This window comes from Haliotis cracherodii, unplaced genomic scaffold, assembly GCF_022045235.1.
Source record: "Haliotis cracherodii isolate W230 unplaced genomic scaffold, xgHalCrac1.p SCAF_2, whole genome shotgun sequence".
Taxonomy (NCBI): domain Eukaryota; kingdom Metazoa; phylum Mollusca; class Gastropoda; order Lepetellida; family Haliotidae; genus Haliotis; species Haliotis cracherodii.
In genome coordinates, this window is record NW_027266275.1 from 35,070,897 (window position 1) to 35,098,181 (window position 27,285).

A 27,285-nucleotide genomic window follows, 5' to 3' on the forward strand; every position below is an offset into this window, starting at 1 on the left:
GTTCTATGATAAGTTACGTACCCTCTGGTTCTATGATAAGGTACATACCCTCTGGTTCTAGTATAAGGTACGTACCCTCTGGTCTATGATTGGGTACGTACCCTCTGGTCTATGATTTGGTACGTACCCTCTGGTTCCTTCTCAATAGGTTCTATGATAAGGTACATACAGTCTGGTTCCCTCTCAATAGGTTCTATGATAAGGTACGCACTGCCTGGTTCCCTCTCAATAGGTTCTATGATAAGGTACATACAGTCTGGTTCCCTCTCAATAGGTTCTATGATAAGATACGCACTGCCTGGTTCCCTCTCAATAGGTTCTATGATAAGGTACATACAGTCTGGTTCCCTCTCAAAAGGTTCTATGACAAGGTACATACCGTCTGGTTCCCTCTCAATAGGTTCTATGATAAGGTATGTACCCTCTGGTTGCCTCTCAATAGGTTCTATGACAAGGTACATACCGTCCGGTTCCCTCTCAATAGGCTCTATGACAAGGTACGTACCGTCTGGTTCCCTCTCAATAGGTTCTATGATAAGGTACATACCCTCTGGTTCCCTCTCAATAGGCTCTATGACAAGGTACATACCGTCTGGTTCCCTCTCAATAGGCTCTATGATAAGGTATGTACCCCCTGGTATCCTCTCAATAGGTTCTATGATAAGGTACGTACCCCCTGGTATCCTCTCAATAGGTTCTATGATAAGGTACGTACCCCCTGGTATCCTCTCAATAGGTTCTATGATAAGGTACATACCGTCTGGTTCCCTCCCAATAGGTTCTATGATAAGGTCATACGTACATTCTTGAATATTGCTGAATAGTGCAGCAGCGTTAAACAACAAACAAGCAAAAGCATTTTAATAATGTTTGTGTCATGAAAATTTGTACATCCTGAGAAGAATCCCATTCCTATTCTAAAATTTTACTTCCAGGTGATGTCAGGAGTTAACTCAAGTCCTGTCAAGAAGTTCCTGTTCAACATTGCTCTGACAGAAAAGGAGAAGGAACTGAAAAGGTGTCTGTTATGCTTTTGTTTTGATGTCAAACACATAGCCAAGTGATCAAGTGTTGATTTGTCTTGTGTTGTTGAGTCAATCAGTCATGAGGGTGGACTGAAATGGTCTGACAAGGTTATATGTTTGGTCTTTTTATTTATTTATTTTCCCACCTACCATTGACGATTCACAAGAAAATCAGTAAAATGAAGAAAAGAGTTTCAGATTTGGATTGAGAAAATTCGAAAATATAGGTGGTCATTGAAACATTCTTGTGTCGCAGGGGTGTGATCCGGAGGTCAAGTATCTGGGATCAGTTGATGTTCCGGAAGGTTCAGGATGCGCTCGGGGGCAAGGTCAAACTCATCGTCACAGGCTCCGCACCATTGTCCGCTAAAGTCCTCGGCTTTCTCAGATGTTGTGTTGGATGTCCGGTAAGGCCCTATGAAAAGATTGTTCCGATTACACTTAATTTGAAATAGGGTAGTTTGGAAGGCTTTTCGCTTTTTTAATATAGAACACAAACAAACCTACAACAATATTACATGTATATTATATAGTTATATTTTTTCATGTGCTCTTTATTTTGTCAAAAATAACTGGAAAGAATTTAAGCTCAGTCATGTAACTAGAACCACATCACTTTGGGGTTAATGGCATTTATTGATAAAAATCATTGTGAACATATCTATCAGTTCAGTGTATTTTCTGATTAAAGGTTAAATTTATCTCATGTTTGTTACATTTTCATTCCCCGATAATTTTGTCTACCATACTATATACAGTGAAACCCTATTAGTCTGGACCCTGCTATTCCAGAATCCCCTGCCCAAAAAGAGGCTGGTGGAAATTCAATTTAGGCAATATATCTTTGTTGCTGTGGTCAGTTAATTTGGAAAATTTGTAATTGTGGACAGTTTTACTTTGAAATATGCTGTCCTGATTAAAAGGGTTTGCTTGTATTGAAACTGTAACAGTATTTGTTGAACAAACCTGAAATTAAAAGAGTCTCCCAAAATGTGTTAAATAATCATAAATAATGATTTAAGAAAATCGCCACCGCATTACGCATGGAAGTTGGCGAAAATAACCGAAAAAACCCCGCGTTTTACTGTTCCTAAAGCATTTGCAATTCTAATGATACAAGTTTTATCACAAAATTCAATATATGAAGTTTGCAGTTACCAGTTGAAATTACCCTACTGTTTTGAATGTTTTTTTTAAACATTTTCCCTTTCTAAGTCAAGATTACTTTTAATTATTTTTCAAATGTACATTAATACAAACATAATGAATGTATGTTACTATTTGTGTCTTTCTTCATGTAAGTTAATACTTTTTTGATAACAAAAAGGGAAAAAAATGCAAAAACAGGCCAAATTGAATTTCTACACAGTTATGGGAATTGAATTGCCACGTAGGCAAGAGGCCACCCTGACTGATAATAGCCATATAAACTTATGCATGAGGCAATCTTTTGTAAATCAAATTTGGAGCACAACTATCAGCATTTCTGTGCTTTTAGTTCAGGGAAGTGCCTAAATAAAAGTGTAAAACTGGAGGAGGATGCAATTTTGGTGTGTGTTCTTTCAGATCTTGGAGGGCTATGGGCAGACAGAATGTTCAGCTATTGCCACGTTACAGATAGTTGGGGATCATCTCACAGGTAATATAGGACTAGTGTAGTCATGGTAGTACAAATATTCAGGTGCTTCACAATAACTCCTTATTTTACCATTGATGAGGTGAAGTGAAATGGGGTTTAACATCACGCCCAAGATTAGTGCACTTATATGGGTCATTCTCAAAAAATGTCAGAATTTCAACTAAGCAAAAACATCAAAATTGTCTTTTGTAAAATTCCTTTTTTATTGACTCAGTACACAAAGTAACTTCTGAATAATAATGTTAAGCAAAATGACACCTTAATAATCAATGATGTCCTAATTATGATAATTAATTAACACTGAATAGGAAAAATATGTCTGTCCTGTTACCATTTTAACAATTATATTTTCTGTAACAATATTTTTCAAAGTTCAACACAAATCATGTCAGTTCTTGTTTTTAAATGTATTGTTTAATATTTCAATGAGTACAATTAAAAAGAGATTGGATACATTATTTTATGGACAGATTTGTCCAGCATTTGAGTCAAATGAAAACATTTGAATTCATTCAAATCCAATATGACAAACATACCCTGATTATTGCATCTTATATTTGACACATATACTTCATTAGATGATATATGTTTGAATTCAAATATGTTCTTCTGAAAAATAAAAATAAATGATCAGTATATTTCTATTTTAAGTGCTGGTAACAGGACAGACAACGTAGTAACAGGACGGACAATTGAAAGTAACAGGACGGACAATCGGCTTTGATTGCAGATAACTATAACGTTCAGGAGTTTCAAGATTTTGAAATATCTGACAAATACGAAAAAAGTATGTGCAATTGATTACACCTGAACATATAAGGTGTAATTAACTGAATATTCTTGTATGTAATTTGAACTATAGAAACCGGTCGGTAACAGGACGGACAATTGAAAGTAACAGGACGGACAAACTAATGTTTGCAGTCAACTATCCTGTTCAGAAGTTCAAAGTTTTGAACTCTGACAAATAAGAAAATGTTTTGCTTAATTAACAGTATCTGATCATATGGATGTTATTAACTGAATGTTCTTCTATGTAATCTGAATGTAGGATACTGGTAGGTAACAGCACAGACGGAAGTAACGCCAAAGACAATAAATTTTGCATTTTGGGTTAATCCCTAGAATTACAAAGAATTTAAATTGATTTAAACTTACACTAAATAGTCATGTGACAGTTTTTGTCATGAAGCAACAACACAATAACCAACTTTATCCATGTCAAACATCAACATAATCTGGAGAAAAAAACCTTGTCAGAAGATTTCCTGTTGAAGCTGTATTCTTTTGCAATTGTATTCGCAAATACTCAAATAAACGGCCTGAAAAGGTGAATTATAGTTTCCTTAAAAGTACAATTCACTTGAATCTATGATTATTTGATTTGTGCCAGAATTAAATGGTGCCTTTCATTCACCCAGAAACCACAGGTTGTTTATTGTTTCTGTTATATCATATCTGTAATAGCTTCCCAGTAAATGTTTTCAACACTGAAGTGGGAAGCAGTGCCTTCAATCTTCTTTCGTTCAGGAATGATGGTAATAATGTCCCATTATAATAATGATCCCATTTTTTTGCCAGGCTTGTGCATGCATTCCACATATATATCATAGGTAGAAACATCTATGTATCCAGGATATGAAAACCATCATATAACACAACCACACATTTTCCAAGACACTCTTCTGTATCATCTGGAACGGATAGTAAAATGTCACTCTCACTTTTCTCAACCTCACCCTTCTCCACCACACCACCTGTCCTCTCCACCTTTTTCTCAACCTCACCCTACTCCACCACACAATCTGTCCTCTCCACACTTTTCACAACCTCACCCTTTTCCACCACACCACCTGTCTTCTCCACCCTTCTGTTGTTTTTTCATCAGATAACTATCTTCAACAAAGTAGTCTATTTTTTATGTATATATGTTTTCTTCTTAACTGTGATAAATTTGAAAACATATCTCTTAATGTTTCATAAAATTAGAATATTTAGTGATTCGATAAGAAACGTTAGATAAAGATGACCAAATGTCTGTGCTGTTACTTTTAAGTCTTAACCAATTTTTTTTATTTAGCTTGGAAGATTTGTACAACCATAGCCTCTTGAATGCCTGTGTTATTTCAAAGGAATTATTTGTGTTGATATGGTAATTATATTATTGATTGGTTATACTAGGAAAGAAAGTTTAAGGTGATGATAAGTCTGTGCTGTTACCACGGAATGTCTGTGCTGTTACTTTTTCATCAGATAACTATCTTCAACAAAGTAGTCTATTTTTTATGTATATGTTTTCTTCTAAACTGTGATAAATTTGAAAACATATGTCTTAATGTTTCATAAAATTTGAATATTGAGTGATTGGACAAGAATAGTTAGATAAAGCTGACCAAATGTCTGTGCTGTTACCAATATTTGTCTCTGCTGTTACTTTTAAGTCTTGAGCAACTTGTTTTTATTCAGCTTGGAAGATTTGTACAACTATAGCCTTTTGAATGTCTGTGTTATTTCAAAAGGAATTATTTGAGTTATTATGGTAATTATATTATTGATTGGTGAAACAAGGAAAGACAGTTTAAGATGATGAGAAGTCTGTGCTGTTACCACGGAATGTCTGTCCTGTTACATGTTTGAAGGTAACAGCACAGACAGTAACAGCATAGACAAATTGACATTAATTACAGGTTTTTTCAATGAGACTTCCCTTGAAATGTTGAGACCACATGGCATTGTGAACAGTTCATTTTTTCTAATATTCTGAAAAAATGGTTTTAGAAAAAAATATTTTTTTTGGCAAAAATGAGCAGTAACAGCACAGACATAAGAAAAGAGTATTCATGATAGGAATAAACTTCCCTGTCAAGCAGAATTATCCAAGGTCTTCTCTCACTTGAAGGACACTGCTGCCATGATAGTACAGGAAGTAAGCTGTATTTCTGTTATTTTGAATTATGGGAATCTTGAAGGATTATTTATTTTTCAGTTTTGATCCATCCTGGTAACAGGACAGACACTTTTTTATGTACAAGTGTTTCTTACCAAAAACCAATATAAATAAAAGAGTGTATCTTCAAAAGATAATTTTATATCATGAGTTAGAAAGGTAATGTACAATATATAAACATTATTTACATAAAAAAAATTATTTTTAGCAACATTAAACAATGTTGATGTGCAAACATAGGGTTACGGACACACCCTTCAGCTCAATTTAACCGCAATTAAGCAGTTTTAATTAAAATAAAATACCTAATAAGAAATACTGAAACTTAACTTTCAGACACCATGGTATGTTCTACGAAAAACACTTGTGTTTAAACATATCTAAAATAAATATTTTAATTGTTATTCAACTCGGACTAAAAAACTCACTTTTTTTGAGAATGACCCATATAGTGAAGTGCATGGATGTGTGTGTGTGGCTGCTTGTACTAGTCCGGACTAAGGCCGATTTTATAGTGCTAGCCCACTGAGATACCATGCCACAGTTTAACATGAATACCCCACTCAGACACAGTATACTGACTCCGAGTCGACCAGTCCTTGTTTTAGCCCCCTAAAGGCAAGGCAGAGAAACAGGTACCATCTTTTAACATCTTTTGGTATGACATTGCCGGGGTGGAACCCGGGAACTTCCTCTCTCAGGGGGGACATTCTACCGCAAGACCATGGAGGCGGTCTTTGCCATTGAGTAAAATGTAATGAGTATACTGTTATGAGTGTTCCAGTTGTGACAAGGAGTGGCTTGGGACTCTTTTGAAAAATATAATCTAAAAGTGCTAGAGCAAATAGTTTGTCCTTGAGATGTATAAGAAATTAAAAATTGTTCACTGGACATGCTGGGTGTTTTGAAAATTATGTGTTGTGGGTTAAAAATGATAGTTTGGCTCAGCCTTTTAGAGATAAAATTGTGTGTCTTGGAGCTCTGACAGAAAAAATAATCTGTCTCATACAGAAATCCAATCTGAAACACTGTCAGTATGGTATTAGAGTAGATATACTTCAGAGGTTATATGTTGTTGTTTCATAGTGGCAGTGGGGAAGCAGGGCGGATAAAGCATTAACCCGTGGCATCAAAGGCCCCGGGTTCTATTCCCACATGGGTATAATGTGTGAAGCTTATAATTCCTTGGGTTTGCTAAAAGTTGTGTAAATCCACTTGCTCACTGTTTTTTAACATGTATGGCTGAGGTTGGTTAATGTGTCTACTCACAGGTAATGTTGGACCGCCGTTGACGTGCAACCAGATCAAACTGGCAGATGTTGCCGAAATGGAGTACTACTCTGGCAGCAACAAGGGGGAGGTAAGTCATGCCATGATGGAAATTAATACCCCTACCATGATAATTAATACCTGGTTTGTCTGGTCTTGGTTTTTTAAGGCTGCCATTATGTATATGGAATATTGCTGAGCACTGTATTACACAACAAAGAAAATTCACACATTCCAGGTTTATTGGATTGTGTGTTGTTTGACTGCGCACTCAGCAATATTCTAGCTATATGACCGCAGTCTGTAAATAATCGAGCCTGGACCAGACAATCCATGCATCCACCAAGTCAGCGAGCCTGACCACCCGATCCCGTTAGTCGCCTCTCACGACAAGCATAGTCACCTGTTACGGCAAGCATGGGTTGCTTGAGACCTATTCTCTACCCGAATCTTAGGTTTGTTGGAGGGTCAGTCTTTTTCATACAGTGCACATTGTGTTAGTCTGCAACATCAGCCACCAGTCTGATATCAGGTTCAAGTTAAAGTTCTTATGATTAATAAGCTTTGTGGAAATGTTCAATGACAAGTTCAGGAAAGTAAATGTACAGACTCTTATACCATTATTGCATTATAAGCATAAGTTTCTTAATATACTTATAACATCACAATGTCTTGATATAGATGTATGCTCTTATGAGACACTTAAAGTAAACATATCACTTCCAGGTTTGCATCCGAGGCCCCAATGTATTCCGGGGATATCTGAAAGATCCAGTAAAGACCAAGGATGCCCTGGACAGTGAAGGCTGGCTACACACAGGGGACATTGGGGAGTGGCTGCCCGTGAGTAGATCCGTGTGTGGGGCTAGGAGAGGACATGTCCAACACACAGGGGACATTGGGGAGTGGCTGCCTGTGAGTAGATCCGTGTGTGGGGCTAGGAGAGGACATGTCCAACACACAGGGGACATTGGGGAGTGGCTGCCCGTGAGTAGATCTGTGTGTGGGGCTAGGAGAGGACATGTCCAACACACAGGGGACATTGGGGAGTGGCTGCCCGTGAGTAGATCTGTGTGTGGGGCTAGGAGAGGACATGTCCAACACACAGGGGACATAGGGGAGTGGCTGCCCGTGAGTAGGCCAGTGTGTGGGGCTAGGAGAGGACATGTCCAACACAGGGGACATTGGGGAGTGGCTGCCCGTGAGTAGATCTGTGTGTGGGGCTAGGAGAGGACATGTCCAACACACAGGGGACATTGGGGAGTGGCTGCCCGTGAGTAGATCAGTGTGTGGGTCTAGGAGAGGACATGTCCAACACACAGGGGACATTGGGGAGTGACTGTCTGTGAGTAGATCAGTGTGTGGGTCTAGGAGAGGACATGTCCAACACACAGGGGACATTGAGGAGTGACTGTCTGTGTGTAGATCAGTGTGTGGGGCTAGGAGAGGACATGTCCAACACACAGGGGACATTGAGGTGTGACTGTCTGTGAGTAGATCAGTGTGTGGGGCTAGGAGAGGACATGTCCAACACACAGGGGACATTGAGGTGTGACTGTCTGTGAGTAGATCAGTGTGTCATCGTACCCTGATAGTGTGGGACTTGGTCTCATAATATCAATCAAGGGATTGATTAATTACAGGCCGTTGTCATTTTGCTGGAATATTGCAGGGTACCTCTTAAGACAAAAACAGAGTTGTCTATTTGGCCAAATATGTCTTGCTATGATGGTGATTCACTTTCAAAACAAGAACATGAGAAGACAGATCATGGTGACACTGTTTCATATCTTTTTCAGAACGGAGCACTGAAAATCATTGACAGAAAGAAGCACATTTTCAAACTAGCTCAGGTAGGTTGTATTCGGTTATTGAATCCAACTATTGTAAACATGGAAATGGTAACAATCACTAGCGGTTTATGTTTCAAGTAGTTGTTTTATTTTACTCAAAAGGATAGAAAGATATTAACACATTTGCATTTGGGCCTTTTTGACTGCCGTCACGTTGAAAATTGAATGATATGATGTCATCACAAATTTTAGCTGAAGCTTCTCTGTTGCGTTGACATTCTCAACTCAACTCAGCTCAACTCAACTCACTTCAATCATGAATGCACATGTTTTCACCGCTCTCTGTCCTATCATACTATATTATTATTTGCTGTAGATGTGTGAGTGAGACTACATCTTTGTGCCTTGTGCATCTGTTTCAGGGAGAATACATTGCTCCAGAGAAGATTGAAAATGTTTACATTCGCTGTTCGTTAGTTGCACAAGTCTTCATCCATGGAGACAGTTTACAGGTGGGTATTTACTCCAGTCTAGATGTGTCTTCAACTTACTGGAGAGACACAAGTAACCCATTTGTCTACAGCGATGCTATAATTCCCTCTGTTGAGTTGCATCCCTTAGGCTTGCCAGAAACCTATAAACGTGGGTTTGAATCCCAGACTCAACCTGATTATTTTTGTAGGTTGTCAGCACCATAGCCAAATTTAATATTTGGAAGAAAAAAAATCAAATAAATACGCCTTGCAAATATTCCAACATGAGAGAGATTATTTAACTATGTTGCACATTATTTATATATCATGCAAGAAAACAAACATATTTTAATGAATATGCTATTGACTATTTCCTCCAAACATCTATTTATTAGTGTTGTATTATAATAAAAGTATTGACCTACACAACTGCCTTATGATTCCAGTCGTGTCTTGTGGGTGTGGTCGTGCCTGACCCAGACATGCTGCCCAAGTATGCAGCAGACAAACTGAAACTCAGACAGTCTATCGAAGACCTCGCCAGGAATGCTGTAAGTATTGGATACTGCCAGTGGGAGACAAGCTGTATGATATATATTGTACTGGATACTGCCGGTGGAGAGACAAGCTGTATGATATATATTGTACTGGATACTGCCAGTGGGAGACAAGCTGTATGATATATATTGTACTGGATACTGCCGGTGGAGACACTAGCTGTATGATATATATTGTACTGTATACTGCCGATGGAGAGACTAGCTGTATGATATATATTGTACTGGATACTGCCAGTGGGAGACAAGCTGTATGATATATATTGTACTGGATACTGCCAGTGGGAGACAAGCTGTATGATATATATTGTACTGGATACTGCCAGTGGGAGACAAGCTGTATGATATATATTGTACTGGATACTGCCAGTGGGAGACACTAGCTGTGTGATATATATTGTACTGGATACTGCCAGTGGGAGACAAGCTGTATGATATATATTGTACTGGATACTGCCGGTGGAGAGACAAGCTGTATGATATATATTGTACTGGATACTGCCGGTGGAGAGACTAGTTATGTGTAGTAGTCACATGGATAAGCTGTAACTGATGTGAGCAATTACCTACTGATGCTGGCTTAATGCTATATTTGTATTTATTTGTATTAATATTGTTATGAGATATTGCTGATGTTCTGTGTTCTGTGAGATATTGCTGCTGTTCTGTGTGTGCTCTGTGAGATATTGCTGCTGTTCCGTGTGTGCTCTGTGAGATATTGCTGCTGTTGTGTGTGTGTGTTCTGTGAAATATTGCTGCTGTTGCATGTGTGTGTTCTGTGAGATATTGCTGCTGTTGCATGTGTCCTGTGAGATATTGCTGCTGTTGTGTGTGTATTCTGTGAGATATTGCTGCTGTTGTGTGTGTATTCTGTGAGATATTGCTGCTGTGGTGTATGTTTTCTGTCAGATATTGCTGCTGTTCTGTGTATTCTGTGAGATATTGCTGCTGTTCCGTGTGTGTTCTGTGAGATATTGCTGCTGTGGTGTGTGTTTTTATGTGAGATATTGCTGCTGTTGTGTGTGTTCTATGAGATATTGCTGCTGTTGTTCTGTGATGTGGTTCTGATGTTCCATGTGTTCTGTGTACAGGAGGTGAAGAAGGTGATTCTGGCAGATCTGCTGGAGGTGGGGAAGAAGGCAGGGCTCTCCTCACTGGAACAGGTCAGTGCTGTGTTGGCAGGGCAGGCTTAACTGATTACATCTTATGCATTTGACCCAAACAAGAGCCAGGGAGGGGCCAGGGATTGTATTTGGAGACTAGACATGTTTTCAGCTGCAGATGCAGAACCAGATATTTTGTTAATTGAAACTACAAGCCTAAATATTCTTCCGTAAAAAACATCTTTCAACAATGTATTATTTGTGGCACACATTTTCTTTCATTTTTTTTTCTTCAACAATTTGCCTTTTTAATTATTTTTTCCAAGCAATTTCTGGGAGAATGTGTTTTTTAAAAAAAATAAATGATGTTTCATTTTAATAAAATATTCCAAATGATTGTGTACGTGTTCTATTGTTTCAGGTGAAGGACATCTATGTGTATCCCGAGATGTTTTCAGTAGAGAACGGTTTGCTCACGCCCACATTCAAAGCCAAGAGGCAGGAGCTGAAGCGGTACTTTGACTCCCAGATCAAGGCGATGTACACCAAGTTATCCTGAGAAAAACAATCAAATTCATCCATTCCGTTTATGAACACTGACATAACATGACAAAATTAATGTGTGATATACATGCTTGATGAAGATGACCACAGATGATAGACAGAGACAAGACACCAGGAAGATACACATTTGAAGACCTGTTATTTGATATTATTTTGCAACTTTGAAATGGTTCCCTTTGTATGATGCTTTCAAAATTTGATCAAAGTTAAGGTTTATGCTGAGGGCATTCTGGGGGCTTGAAGCGCTGGGTGTAATTTGAAGTTTTTACAGTGTGCATATACGATTGGTATCAAAGCAAGCTTGGCACTATCTGCCTGGATGACAACATTGTGTTGTAACCATGAAAAATGGTACCATGGATCTAGCTTTTTGCATGGTAGCCATAACCATGGTCGAGTTAACAGAAGGCAGGAGGATGAAGATTTGGATTTCTTTTTCAGTCAATCGCTACAAAAATATTTGGGAAGAGAATGCATGGTATTTCAAAGCATGTTCCGGTATTGTTTAAAAGAAGATCTCTTCAGCATGGCATTATTTAACTTATTATTAAGTTTCTTGTATCACAGTATTTTGTTCTTTTTGAGGAATTAAAACAAATGATCACATCTGTATGATTTCCTGCCCACTGTTAAATACGTGCAATGCAGGGCTGCAACATCATTCTTTAGTCTTGTCATGGTATTCCATTGTTAGTTGTTACATGAAAATATTCTAATTTATTGACCAAGTTGGTTAATGAGGTGTGCAAGATGAGTGACAGAGTGACTTTGCTAGTGTGCCTGTGCTGTGGTGTGAACCTCACATCTCGACCAACCTTTTACAGAGCTAAGTATCAATCTCATCAAAATCAGGTCCTTTACTCTCATATGATACCTGTCTGCTTCACAAATCCTCCATAGAAGGTCGCTTCTGTTGAACCCTTTGAGACTTTTGACGTCCAATCTAAATTGGTCCTTGAGCCAATCGTATATCAGCTATCTAAACTGATTTTAACCTCAATTCAGAATTGTTTATTTTAACAAAAGAAAACCCACACAAGGACACAAATAATCCTTTTGTTGGTGCTCCCTTTTGGATGTAGATGTCTTGGTACTCAGAAACAACAGTATGTATTAAATATCCACAGTGTAACAGCATGACTTTTATTATTTACATTCAGAACTGTTCGTTTAACTTTGTTTATGAGATACAGATATCAGATATGCTTTTGTAAATACTTTACTCACTCATACTGACAATTCAAAGCCCTGAAAGTTCACCTGAAGCAACATCTTTTGGAGGGTTTGTCAGATAACAGATCTGATTTCAATGAGATGGAGTTAAGCATGAGCTGGCCACAAACCAGCTGAATTATCAGCTTAGTAGAAACCTTAAATTTCTAAACTCTTTTCAAGATATTGTCATCCAGTAACGGTTTTTGCTTCTTCACAGTCAGTTTCACAGCAAGGTTCTTTCCTATCGTACCACTTGTAAATAATATATCAAAGGTGAATTGTCCAATGCTGATTTTTACATGCAAATCAAATACTTTCCAAATATTTTTGATTAACGAAAAAATGCAAGCTATCACGTTTTCCTCTTTATATCATGATCCTGCAGTTTATTTGTTATTGGATGCATATTTGTACATATCTGACATAGTTCTGTAACAGTGTCTGTCTTGGTTCCTCTGAGACCTTATATGGACATAATAGGCTGTTGTGTACATCAGTATCTGTTGTGATTGAGCTTACGACTTTGTTCGAGCTGTAGGCTTTCAGTTGTGTTTTGATGTCAAAAGGCCACTCCAAACTGAAGCAGCATGTCAGCATAAACAATTGTGTCAGTGTTCTTTCATTTGCATCGCAAATCAATGCAGCATGTAGGTTTTCAATCACTCAAAAGTGATACTTGCTGCTTGATTCCTTGAAGCTCAAGGTAAAATTATAATATCATGGAGCCAGTATCTTAGTTTTACTGTTTTTCACTTGTCTTCTCTGATAATATACGCTTTCTTCTCACATTTCTTTATCCATCTCCTATGGCAAATCTTACAGTGTTTTTCTGTAATATTCAACTGGCCTTCATTAGACATACACAGGGGAGGTAACCTAGTGGTTAAAACATTCGCTCGCCACACAATAGGCCCGTTCGATTCCCACATGGGTACAATGTTAAGAAGCCCATTTCTGACTGTGTGCTCCCGCCATGATATAGCTGGAATGTTGCTAAGAGCAGCGTTAATCCCAACTCACACACTCACTGAAGTCTGTTAAATATTTTCCCCGAACTGCTGCACTGACGCACTGCCTGAATGTGGGTTTTGAAAAAATGTGCTGCTTCTGTGTGTGCCGGCCTTTTGATTCAATGTAAAGGGTGTGTAATGTGTGTATACTCTAGCATATACAGATGATAGATCATTATAATATACATGCAAGCACCACATGAGGACTGTCTATGCTATCTATAGTTAATTTGGACTTAAGAATTTAGGCTAACAGGTTCATCTCTCTCAGTTGTAACAATGCATCTAGATTACATTACATCGAAAGTGAATAGCGTAAAGAAACAAATTATGTCTTGGTTCTCTGCAATTGTGTCATTATATTATTTGTAATAGCACTGTCTGTTTGCACGTTTTGACACAAGTAATCCTTTATTTTTTTAATTGGTTGGTTGTATAATGTTATTGAAAATTGTATAGATATTTGGACGTTTGATCTAGTCTTGTCAGTAGACAGAACCTGGCGGAATGAACCATTTCTTATGTATACACTGAACTGATGAGAAGACAGGATGTATGTTATTATCGATTTACTCGATGTCAAAACGAAACACAAAAACCACGGATTCCAGTTGCAGCAACTTTGACCGATATTGCTCAATGGGAATTGGTACCGATGTGCTGTTTGAGCAGTAAATCAACGGCTGGGGAGATAGGAGTCAGAAGGCTATGACAAAGACTGTTGTAGGATGGGTGTGTTGAATTACATAAGGGTTGCCAACAGGGATATTTCCACAGATGTTCTTCAATCATCACTTAATGTTGTAGTGAAAGCTGTTCACATGAATGCTTAAGTTTGGGTTTACCAATTGTGTTGGTAAACAGGTGTTATATTCTGAGTTGAACGTAGTCATGTTTTGTCCATATGACCGCAGAGTCGTGATTTGATGAGAACGTGGAGGCTGACAGTATTTCATCTTGGATCAGGAAGAATAATCATCGAACAGGAGCGTGGTGGATTTTAACATAGAATCTCCACTACCTTGAGAACGGCCTGCAAAAAATACACCTAAATCCTGTATGAGCATCAAGTTTGTGTTTTTTCAACTGTTTTATATACATATGCAGAGGTTGTCAGAATGCAGTTTAAGTGCTTTTTGTTGTTTGTTCATTTGCGTATTTAACTTTACATGTTGTTACGTTGCATTGTGTTGGAGTGAGTAGTCTGGTGTGGAGAGTAGGAGGCGTGTGTCTGACTTCAGCCATGTTTAGTTCCAGAAAAAACAGTCATCATAAAGAGTTCTCTCACACATCGTATTCGAAAACATGTCAGTTTTATGAAATAAAGGTATGGCGTATCAACTTTACCATTACATAATGAGAGTTGCTAGTCATCTATTCCTTTGCATTATATCTGCTTTTGTTTTTTTCTTCTGACGGGCCGGTTCGCCCCGAATGTTTCTACACCATAACCTTGCTTGTGAGTTTCACCAAAGTGGTAAAGATGTAAGATCTGCATCACTTCGGGCCTTCCTCCCACATAGCTGACGCGTCGTGATAAAACTGGAATACTGTTAAAAGTGGCAGTAATCACAACTCACTCATTCTTCAGATGGGTGGCAGTTTTCATGTAGAGTTGTGTCCCTTAGCTGGCAAGATTTTTAGAAGAAGCAACCACACAAAGTTTTCATTTGGCTCATGCTTGTGGGGTTCGAGTCCCGGTTCCCCCCAGTTATGTTTCTAGGATTGTCAACCATACCTGTCATGGGTTTAAGTAGTAAACGTCTGAGACATGCATGACTTTGGGCTTTCTTCCCACATAGAGCTGACACGACGCCATCATGTAACTGGATTACTGTTCAAAGCATTGTTGAACCCAACACTCACTAATTGAGCCAATTCAAAGTGTTGACTTAACAAAACCTTTTAGAAGAAACTTGTGAATAACCCAAATCACTTGCTAATTGTTTTTATTTGTATGCTTAAGGTGGCTGATTTAAAATTGAGTGCTTTTCCTTTTGGTTTTATGCACTGAGGCCTCGAAATGTGGCAGGGATATCCGGTTGTGTGGACTCCTGGCGATTAGGGCTAGAGACATGAGGGAATGTGCTGCAGGTCAATAAAGACGTGAACATTTTGGTGGGTCTTTGGTCTGTTGGTGGACAATGTCTGTCTGGTTAAGACACACCATGTGTTGTTCTGTACAGAGAATTGTTTCTTGTCACAGAAAGAGATTTTTTCCATCCTGGATTACAAGTATATTATATGTGATTTTTAAAAGTGAAAACCATCTTCATCATCAGTTTGCTTACTTGGATAGTGCAGTACTTGTACACAAGAAAGGACCCCCATATTAGATATGTACTTGAAATCCCTACATTGTTAATCACACAAGGGGATCCTATTGTAGAACACTTTACTGGCAAGAAGAGTGAGGAGCTGTGTTGAATTTGTGAATCAATTAAAATTTTCCTGATCCCTTTTCTTCATTGACTGACATTAACCGCTTGTGTTTTGTACAGTTGATATTTCTTTACCTTCAGATTCCCAGCCAGTCTAAACCCCATGTTGTAACAAGTACCCAAGGACTCATTTTTTTGCAGATGTATTCCAAGGGGCACTATTTGAAATGAGGAAAAGCAAGAATAACTTAAAGCAATGTTTGAAAAATTATTCTTGAATAATTTACTACAAGTGCTTATGTTTAAGTAGGAATATGTCTATCAGACACTGTTTGGCTTTGTACATACACACAAATCCTGTCACTATTTAATACATGCAGTTGTTTAAGACTAGACTACTGGGATGCCAGGGAATCTGAAGTGATATCTTGAGTGAATGAAGAGTGGAGAAACTATTTTGTATTTGGTAAAGAGAACCTTGAGTGAGTTCTGTCATGAACTCATGTCAGCACATGTGTATCATACAATCGTCACTTTCTCTCGATTAAAGAGATAACACTGACGATGTCTCATGTTGTTACTTCCTTGCTTTCTGTTTCTCTTCTCCACAAAGAACTTTTGGATAGTCAAGATGTTAAATCGTTTGCTCATCACATGAAAGTCCCAGGTTCTATTCCTACAATGTGTGAGGTCCATTTCTGGCGTTCTTGCGGGAAGTTTGACCACCAAATCAAAGTAAAGGATGATTGAGTTTTGTAAACAATCAGATATAAGATTTTGAAGGCTATTCAGCACTTTACAGACTGTTTTTGCCAATATATTTTAATGAGAATTTGAATCACGGATAAAAGAACTGGAATGTTAATTGAAAACTGTTAATGTAATGATCTTGTAAACTATACAAAATAACTCAGGCATTATTATTCTCCATTTAGAAAATCCCACTGGCCTTTTAACTTCGTTATCTAAATACAAAAATCGGATGCTTCACTCGCTGGTACCAATGATCCACGGCAACATTGATTGGCTGATTAGAAAGTTCACCTGACCTTAGGTCTTAATGGAGAGAGGTATCAAATCGAAGTCAAAGATTCTAATATTAATCAAACCATGCATGTGAAAGCTACATTATTATTCTTTGTAATAATAGGGTCACACAATACTCCACAACAAAAGTCAAAGACATATGTCATATTGTTTTTTTATTAAATGCAGTATTATTCTACCTGGCAACATATCGCTTATTAATGACATTTTTGTGAACAAAGTTCCGCAGAATTTAACTCCTGCTAATGACACAACCTTGTCACACTACATGCATACATCTCAGCAACATCAAAGTGAGAAATCATTGCTACTGTAGGATTTGACCAGATTCCCTAACAAGTATATTCCATGTTCATCATAAGTTCAGAAAACCTGTCCCAGATAAAAGCTTAAAAAACCCTCTAGTCACTCAAGATTCTTACCGTCAACATAGTTAATTTAATTTTCCAATGACTTCACCTTACAAAGTGCAAGAAAGAAGTTCATTAGAAAAGAGTAACTTCATAATTGGCCCCTGCATATTAAAATCCACTTTGACAAGATCTAAAATATTATATAAATTATGTATGTAAAAATGATACTTTCACTGAAGATTATACAAAGCTCTTCAAAAGAAATTTAAAGTACCCGACATTTACAGAGACATCAAATGAATTCCATAGCCATGAACATGATAAAAGAGAAAATTCTCTGAATATATCGAAGCCTAAAATCATTTTCTTCCCACTGCCTCCACCAACGTTTTTTGTTACCAGCCCCAACTCTGTATAAATGTAATAATTCCATTCCATATTAGTACCATAAATATGTAGCAATGAGACACCTTCCTTTGCACCTTGCATGTAAATAGTTACCAAGGTGAAATAACATTACAACACATGTAATATAGCACCATGTGACACAAAGTCCCCATTCAGGGACAGAGGATTCTAAGTAACCATGGTAACAGGATACCGTTCCATTATTGATAAATATACACACAAATAAAACAGTACAAGTTGTACATGTCACCTGACCTAGAGACAAGCCTTTAGAATATTTCATATTTTGCAATTTTCAACATGCTTTCTTACAATCAATTTTACGTTGTTTAGACAAATGGATAACAATTGGGAGACTATCTGTGCAATCCAAGACACCTTTTGTTGTTTAACCTGTCTGACAATTGGCACATCTGACTGAAGGGAAGATACTGGTACACTTTCTTGAAAAGGCAATACCATATTTGACGTAATAATCGCCCCGCTCTAATAAGCGCCAACGGCGATATTTGCGAATATATTGGCTTCCGATTGATCAATGTTCACAAGACTTAATTTTTTCGGGTATGATATGAACTCGTGTGTTATATGCAACCTTAATTATGGGCTAATTTATTAAATTCTGGAAAAATATATCTGTCGTACATGAACACCAAATTTATCTTTCAACTCTTCACCAAAATAATATCTTAATAAGAGCCCCCCTATTTCTAATTTTGAGAGCGCCCTGGGCGCTTATTACGTCGAATACGGTATATATATATATATATATATATATATATATATACTGAACAAAACAAGATATGGATCATGGATTCTTTTTGGGATACTTTTATGAAATGATGTGCTCAGTTTTTACTACTAAGAGAAATCCATAATAATAATGTTCAGAATATGTAAATATTTTATTCCTACATCCATAACAGATATTATAGGTGTGAAAAGCACTAAAAACAGCTTCCATTCATGTTTGTAAAATAATCATAGCATTTTGAATGTTTCATAGTGTCATCTTACCATGATGTTGAGTACCATCTGTTACTGCACTGTTTCACCAAGAGTCTAAACCCCAACTGTGTAATTGCAACTCAACAACAAACTATCATTTAATGAAACCAAAGCAAAATTTATTCATTTATTTCTACCAACGTAATATTCTTTCTTGATGATCTGACTTATGATTTAATGTGATTTGTTTTAGTGGAGGATGTTCAATACATGGCACAGCTTCTGCTGTCAGATGCTCAATTAAAAAAATGTATCATGTCTGTACAGTTAAGGCTATGCTTTGCATTGTACACCCTCCCCTGAGAAAAACCACATGAAAGAAAGATATCAAGCAATACCAGTACCCAAAGGATGGAAGACTTTAGGTAACTTGTGAACTAAATTTGTCACAACAAATTTTGCACATGACATCAGTGCTATAACAACCTGTTAGGCCATATTTACAGAAAAAACAAGTGATGATAAAAATTCCATGATAATTTAAGCCTTGTTCTGGTGTAAGTCACAACTTGACTGAGCACTTGATGACTACCCTTAAAGCATTACATTAATAAATGTTACATAATTTATCTTGTAAGTCATTTTAAATAATAAAAAAATGATAGCTTGATAAAAGTACCAGCATCTGTACCAAAATGTCACATTGAAAGAATAATGTCAGAATAAAGTAGAAGTCTGTAAGTCGACTCTTCCTTGATACAACAGCTTCTGAGATGCCACTTATACATATCTGAGGAGGTGGTTGTAAAAAAAGAAATCTGCCGACATTCACTGTAGTTCTCAATCCATTGTTGATTTCATAAACACAAGTTTAACGGTACTTTATATATGTTTTGGTCGGGTTTTCTGTCAAATCAGAAATTTTGATTTTAATCCAAAATATGACAAGTGTCTGGATTTTTATGCACCATGTCATAACAGGGTATATCGCATCGTAACTGTACAAAACACACGTATCAGGACACAGAGCATCATTACAGGCCTAAATGTTGTTTTGATGGATCATAAGATCAGCTAGACACAATTCCATTTTGATAAGGCCTCTTTCCTCTCATTACTTTATGCTGGTAAGTCTCTGGTAGATTTGAAACTAAATATCAGACTAGGCTTCAAGAAATATACTTCTGCACATTTTGATTTATTGTGGAATTAATAGATTGCAGAGCTAGCCTAAGTCTTAGAAAACAAACACCTTGCCACCAAAGACTGACAGTCACATATATGGAGGACTCAGTTCCATGGCAGACTCTAATCTGTGGCAGATTCTCAGATCTGTGGCAGATTCTCAGATCTGTGGCAGATTCTCATTGTTATATGACGTCACGTTTGCAATGATGTCTTATCTGTGAATGGACAATCAGTTCAAATGTTATATGAAGTGTTATATGCCTGTGATGACGCCATGTAAGTTCAACGTCTATTACCGATAGACACAGCGATCAGCTGAAAACGATGGAGCCGGACACCATAGACCATGAAGAAGGTTTTCTTATGGCAGATTTATGCGGGCAGAGAAAGAAACCAGATTTGAAAGACTCCAAAGCAGAATAATTTTCGAATAATTTTTCAAAAATCCAACAAGTTCATCCAGTAAAGGCTCTAAATCCTGAAATGGGGAAGTGTGAAAATATTCAGGATTTTATCAACTCTATTTCAAAGATACAACTCCAGGGAACAATTTTAAAGAAAAGTACCAATATGCAATCACTGCACCGAAGATACTGTTCCAAAGGGGAAATGATTCAAATAATCCAGAGAAATCACAACATTGATCCTCAAAAGTCTGCTGCTATATATGAAGCTATACAACGTTTAGCTCTAAAGAAATTACCAGTTATTAATATCATATGATAATCTGACACAGATCTGAGTATGTGCCCATATCTGCCCCAAATGTGGAATCTGCAGTGTAATGTTTCAGAAGGAAGCAGAATTAGACTGGCCAGTGGAAATGACATTATATGCAGCACACTTCCTCGATGTCGATGATGCAAAGAACAATTAGCTTCCATGGCTGCACCCAAACCCTTGAGATACATTCTCTCAAACAATGCTGATGAAGATTAGGATAATGCATACATGGTAATTAGGTACATGAAATGATAAAAAAAATGTACCATCATCACTGGCAGGTGTGTATTCAGGATTGACAGAAAGTTTGGGGTAATCTGGACACAAAAATATTCTCTTGACGAACAAGGCTGATGGAGAGTTTGTCTACAATATGAAAGAGATACTACAGCATGTTAGGTGCAACAAACATATCTGTAATGAACTTATTATTATAGCATTAGCATTGGTCTCTGTAACATATCTTGATTCAAGATAGGTTATACACGTATTACGCTCCACACACTTAACACTTTTAATTAGTTAACCAATCATTATTAGGCCAGATCAAATTGTTTTTTTCATTTTTCAGATGAATCTAACCTCCATTTTGAACACAATAAGACCCAGTAAAATGGTGTCAGATTGAAACTAAATGACTTAAAATAATATTCATATCCATATTTTTAAACTATTCAACCCTAACAAACAATTATTCACTTTGTTCCTAAGTCTTGTTATATATTCTAGGGGTGTCATGACACACCTACTTTAAATATATTCACATATCATGATACTTACCTTACAATGATATGTATCAACAAAATAATGAGATGTAAAAAAATGAATTTAAATTTGGTCTGGCCTTTCAAACTGTGAAGTGAAGCCCCTTTATATGTTGGTGTAAAGAGATACTTGTGCGGAATTATTCTCTATCAGAAGCATGATGTGCAAACACTGGTACATTAATTCTAGAAGGGAGGCCTTCAACACAGCTGAGGGAAACGTGAATTGTGACATATTGGCCGTCAGTGTCCCTTTGTATAATAATAACATGTAGACTGAAAGCTATATTTAATGTTAAAGATCTGGAACCCATGCCATAAAGCAATTGTAGTACTACAACTTACTTTAACATGGGCTTACGATCATTGTAGTGCTATGATCGCTTTGTGGAATGGGGCCCTGCATTCAAGAATTTACCTAAGTTCTGATGAACATAGAAAAATATTACAAAATATATTCTTTACTGTTATTTGCCTGCAGTGTGAAGATATCATGTAATAAATAAATGAGAGCCCTAAATATATATCACTGCAAACTAGATTAAGCTGAATAGTCATAGATAGCAAAATAATCTATCATAGAAAATAACATCTTTCTCATTGCAAATGTGATCTTTCATAATAATGAAGGTATCTGTGACTGTTATCAAAATAATAACAATAAAAACACTTTTGATATATCGCTTACAAATACTAAAATATTTGATAACAGAATTTGATCCATATGTGAATAAACAATGCAGAATAGAGAGGGACTTTAAATGTTATAGCCTGTCAATGTTATAACCTCCGTAGGTGTTATAACATCTGCTGATGTCATGTCACAACCCTTCAGCTTCCATGGAGCACACTGACAGAACAGATATATAATACTGTAGCTTTTGATTATGCAGATATACAAAGAAATGGCAGCTAGTGACAGTGTCCTATATTCACGAAGACATTATGTAAGGCAATAAATAGAAGACATGGAGATCTGTGACAAGACAGGATACCCAGCGTTCCGTCATCATCCCTAATTAATCACTGTTTACATTATAGCTTTGTCCCCACTATATTTCTTCGTTATCAATGATCTAGGGGTTGTTGCCGTGGAGGGTACAACAGATATGTATACAGAAATATACTACTCAACAATGCTAAGGGCCACATCTTTGACTGAAGATGACTATTTTGGCTCGAAGAAAATGTTGAGTGGTATATACCCTGACCAAAATCAGAAAAGTGTCCGAACTTGTCCCTGGATAGCACTGGGGCCACTGGATGTGTCCTTTCAACAGTGTATGAAATCAGTTCCTGGCAACACTACTGGAAGAATTGATGTGATAATCAGATTGTGGTTTTCAGAATCGCTTTCGCTGCTGGAACTTTCTTAAAAGATCGACACCATTTATTTTGACATCACAGTTCTGTTTTCTACCAACAATCTATTTCCTTAACATGCAAGCTTTTACATTACGGTATAAGTGAAACCAAAAACAGTTAGCTGACAGTTAAATAGATTCATCCAGTGGATCAGTGGCCATATAGGGTATTGTTGTAGGGTATACGATACTTGGGGTACATTTCTGTATAGAGACGATACCTGGGGTACATTTCTGTATAGAGACGATACTCACGGTACATGTCTGTACAGAGACGATACCCAGGGTACATTTCTGTATAGAGACGATACCCAGGGTACATTTCTGTATAAAGACGATACCCAGGGTACATTTTTGTATAGAGACGATACCCAGGGTACATTTCTGTATAGAGACGAAAACCTGGGGTACATTTCTGTATAGGGATCAGACCTGGGGTACATTTCTGTTGTACACTACACAACGACGAACCCCTTCAGCCTAATCATCCATCTCAAACACAGAGGTAGAATCATATCACGGGGTTGATATAATTACCTAAACATGATTAACCTAGTCATTCTTTGGCGAAACTATATACAAAATAAAACTACACTCTACACTGTAACTTCACAGAAGTTCAGGTAGCACTTTGGTTTCCTCAATGCTGTTAAAACTGCATCATAATGTCATGATCATCCACATCTAACACTACATACTGTATCATACATACAGTACACCGATAGGTGTATCCTCTTAGCAAGCTCTTCATACATCCAATTTGTAAGTCTGTTTTGTTTTTCAGGCATCTGTTTTTCCTCATCTTGCCTTTGTCCATCAGGGCACTCTAGTGTTAGTCAATAGTCTGTACCTGAGGCCCAGTGTCTTTTGTCATGGTTGGCCAATCAGCAGGATCCAGATCTTAGAACAGATGCCACAGTAATTGACCATCTCCAGGCAATGGAACAGTTAGTAACTAGCAATTTCTTTCTTCTGTGCCTCTTCCCTCCAGCTATCAGCTCTGCTCAAGGTACAAAGAAACACAATTTTGGAACATCTCCGGGAATTTCAACATTTTCCTGTGGCTGAATTCGTAGCCTGCAATTCCTTTTGTGCACCAGTTAACTCAGCCCAGACATTGCTTGTGGAGTCAGGCAATACATACAATATTCGTCAACTGACCAAAACACCCCTCACACCCAACTGCTGACAAGGAAGACCAAAACACTGCTAAAATCTATCAAAAAACTAAAAAGCTATATTTTCTTCCCACATAAATTCTCATACAGTAAAACTAAAATCTCAGTTACTTAAACATATCTTTTACTTCAAAAGGGCCTTATCATGTCGTTCCAATCAGAGTAGAGACAGCAGAATAACATATATGCTTATATGCTTACCTAAGCCTACAAGAAACAGTCGGACACAATAAATTAATTATTAGATTTACATCCAAATTTTTTTTCATAGTTGGGCGGAGAAATGCCAATTTTATTTTTTTATTCTTACTTTCTGTGCAACACTGTCTTACGTACAGCTGCTTCACTTACATGTTTAGGAACTGTTCTATTCTTTTGGATAATTATTTGACTATCTTCATTTTTTAACTACAAGAAATAGTCATTGAAACTTCAAGTCTAAACAAAAGGTTTTCGTCACCATCCGGCCAACCCCTATGTCACAACATGTTGAGGCCCTGTTGTGTGTTTTCATACAAAACTTCACAGGCAACATTGGAAGTTGAGAGGTTTTGATCCAGTCACCAAGATAACCACTCCTAGTATCATGCATCACCATCATTTTGTTACAAAGTTTCCAAGAGACCAAGTCTCAAGGATATCGCAGATCCTCTTCCAACCAATCAGGAACGACCATGTTCAGTTTATGCAGCAGTTTAGACAGAGCTATATTATGCTTGCGATAATATCTCTTTAGAATCCTGTCTGATTTGTCCTCCATTGGGGGATAGTTCCGACCTTTCCCCTTTCCTAAACACTTATTCTTTTCATCGTTGAGGACTTGACAGAAGAAGCCTTTCCGCGGATCATACCTGTGAGAATCAAGAGAAAGAGTCTTAGATGTAGTCCCGCGGAATGTTTAGAGAATAAACTACAAGCTACAACGAATTATGGAATATCTGTCCTGAGTGAATTAATAAATGTCATGAACAAAAAATGACTTCATTCATTTGAAACAATGAGTTCATATGATGTCACTTTACTATGGGGCTCGCAAAAAATAAAACAATTTGAACAAACTAGCCAATCAGCATGAAGCAATAATTGTAATGCTCAGTTCGAGTTTCTGAAATAACTTCACTCGTATCTGTGTGCCTATGGGTAATATACTTCTCAAAAAGAAGTTACGAGCACCCAATTTTTTCATATATAGTTAATCTGTCATGGATGGTGGTTACTGCAACGCACAGCCTTCAAATTGTGGGTGTTCTTTAACTTGTTTTGAGTAGTATATTTGTTATTAACTTTCATAGTTATAGACTGGGTGTGTTTTGTAGCTATTATCATATGATATTTTGCCACCAAGTTATTGATAACCATGCATTTGCATATTGACCCCAGCCCCTATGATCTTAATGATGTCGGCTGGCATAATACTCTACTGCGCAACACAAGTTGTCGTGCATTGAGTGATCAGTACACCCCTTGTCATAATGATCACTGTTATAATATGACAATGTTATTTTTGAGAGGGGAGTGTCTAGTGAGTTGTTCCCCATAGATGTAGCTGGGCAACGCAGATAAATGCGATGGCCGAACGATTGCACCCCAAAGTGATGAGATATGACAATCAGTATTTGGAGAAAGGTACAGGTAGTCAACGTGAGGATTGTGAGAATATGCGGCAAATACCCACCTGTGTATAAAATGGACTTGTCCGACATTGCCAAGGTCAGATTCTACTGAGGTAGTCATCATTATTTAAATAGGGGTAAATATTCTTAAAGCTTGTACAATTTATCGTCATCCTTAAAGAGGCTGTACATAATGTTGATATCTTAAATAAGAAATAAACGACTCGTGGTCGTTGTTCATCTCATCTACAATAAAACACTGCAGGATAACACACACACACGACAAACAACTCCCATTTGTTGTATATTTCTTAAATAATGATTAGTTTCTTCCATTTATCCCTGTGAAAATTGAGGAATAGAGCTTGTCTCCAAGCATCTTATGCTTATCATACGGGGTGACTAAATGGATAAGGTGGGAAGGCTTGGTGACTTGTTGACTGTGTATCATCAGATTTTAACCTTGCTGACGGCATGGTCGGTAGCCCAGGGTATTTATCATATAAAAATATTTTCATATAGACTTAAAGCACTCAATAATCCAGTCGTGATAACTATATCTGTACAATACCTGAGATGTTGACTGTAGTCAAAATATGTGTCTATATGCAGGAAGCGCTGAATGTGATGCATGACATGGATGGGGTCATTCCGTAGCTGCTCGCCATCAATGATGAAAAGCTGGAACATAAAATAAACTCATACATACCCAATATTCATTATTCAAGAACTAACAGTACCGGGTATATGAAACACTATTCCACATGTCTATTTACAAAAACAGAAGAAATATATTCACTAAGACATGTTCCTGTCATGTCATACTTTAGGTCTGGAAGCCTTTCAAAAACCCTTCATGATGACCTTATGTTCCAAAAACTAAATATTAAGATATGAACATTTCACCAAGAGTGACAATAATGTTTCTTTTCATTCTCCCCTTTTATTTAAGTCCTAAATTGTTCAGGTCATTTTCTGTTATAGATTTTCCTGACATTCATATTGTACACATTATAAACAAATTCCAATGTTGGAGCAAGCTGATGTGCATGCAGTTATTTATCTTCACTGAAGCCCATGGACTCGAAGCAGCTCCATCACCTGCTTACATTCCAGATGCCTCATCATACAGCTCAAGTTGTGGTCATTTTAGGAATAACCAATGTCATCTTGACCTTCTCAAAACTGTTTGAGCAACACACATATAATACATGTAAGTACATCAAACAACTTTACTGCACGATCCCAAAATAATATTTTGAAAAATAAACCCAAAAGAATTTTTTTTAAATATATATCGCGAAACCCTGTTTATCCTGATGACTCGGTTTCAAATGGAAATGTCCAGATTAACCAATTTTGTAATTATCTGCTCGTGGGTTTTTGAAGTAATATTTTGGCACATACAGGTGTTCCAAACAAAATTAGTGGTAGGTTAATGGAGTCCAGAATATCAGGGTTTCACTATACATATATATGTTTATATTGTGAAAATAAGAATATTTCCCATTATCACCAGTCACTCATATTCGAGAGTAGGCACATATTTGTAAGATACTAAACATGTTTCTAATTGTTTGTTCATTAGTGGTTTAACAATACAGTATTGTACCCTGACACAAGGCCCATGATACTATACATTGATTTACAACCCCTGTATCGCGATACTTTTTAAACAACCTGCTTTTGCAGATGCTCTAGTATTTCCTGGTTGAATGTGAAT

General features: G+C 37.2%; 2 protein-coding genes across 3 annotated transcripts in view; one reads left to right on the forward strand and one right to left on the reverse strand.

Annotated features, from left to right (window-relative positions):
* Nucleotides 1-13,405, forward strand: part of LOC139468025 (long-chain-fatty-acid--CoA ligase 5-like) — a 48,169-nt gene extending 34,764 nt beyond the window's left edge. For both annotated transcript variants that reach the window (XM_071249694.1, XM_071249695.1), the window contains exons 13-22: nt 936-1,018; nt 1,282-1,432; nt 2,592-2,664; nt 6,883-6,971; nt 7,607-7,723; nt 8,680-8,733; nt 9,096-9,185; nt 9,593-9,697; nt 10,795-10,866; nt 11,228-13,405. In XM_071249694.1, the coding sequence (XP_071105795.1) occupies nt 936-1,018; nt 1,282-1,432; nt 2,592-2,664; nt 6,883-6,971; nt 7,607-7,723; nt 8,680-8,733; nt 9,096-9,185; nt 9,593-9,697; nt 10,795-10,866; nt 11,228-11,365 (972 nt within the window). In that variant the 3' untranslated portion in view covers nt 11,366-13,405. The remainder of the gene's footprint in view (nt 1-935; nt 1,019-1,281; nt 1,433-2,591; nt 2,665-6,882; nt 6,972-7,606; nt 7,724-8,679; nt 8,734-9,095; nt 9,186-9,592; nt 9,698-10,794; nt 10,867-11,227) is intronic.
* A 10,606-nt stretch (nt 13,406-24,011) lies between these two features.
* LOC139468026 (bifunctional heparan sulfate N-deacetylase/N-sulfotransferase-like) overlaps nt 24,012-27,285 on the reverse strand; it is a 39,105-nt gene continuing 35,831 nt past the window's right edge. The window contains exons 12-13 of the mRNA XM_071249696.1: nt 26,134-26,243; nt 24,012-24,800 (exon numbers count right to left, since the gene is read on the reverse strand). Of these exons, the coding sequence (XP_071105797.1) occupies nt 24,581-24,800; nt 26,134-26,243 (330 nt within the window). The 3' untranslated portion in view covers nt 24,012-24,580. The remainder of the gene's footprint in view (nt 24,801-26,133; nt 26,244-27,285) is intronic.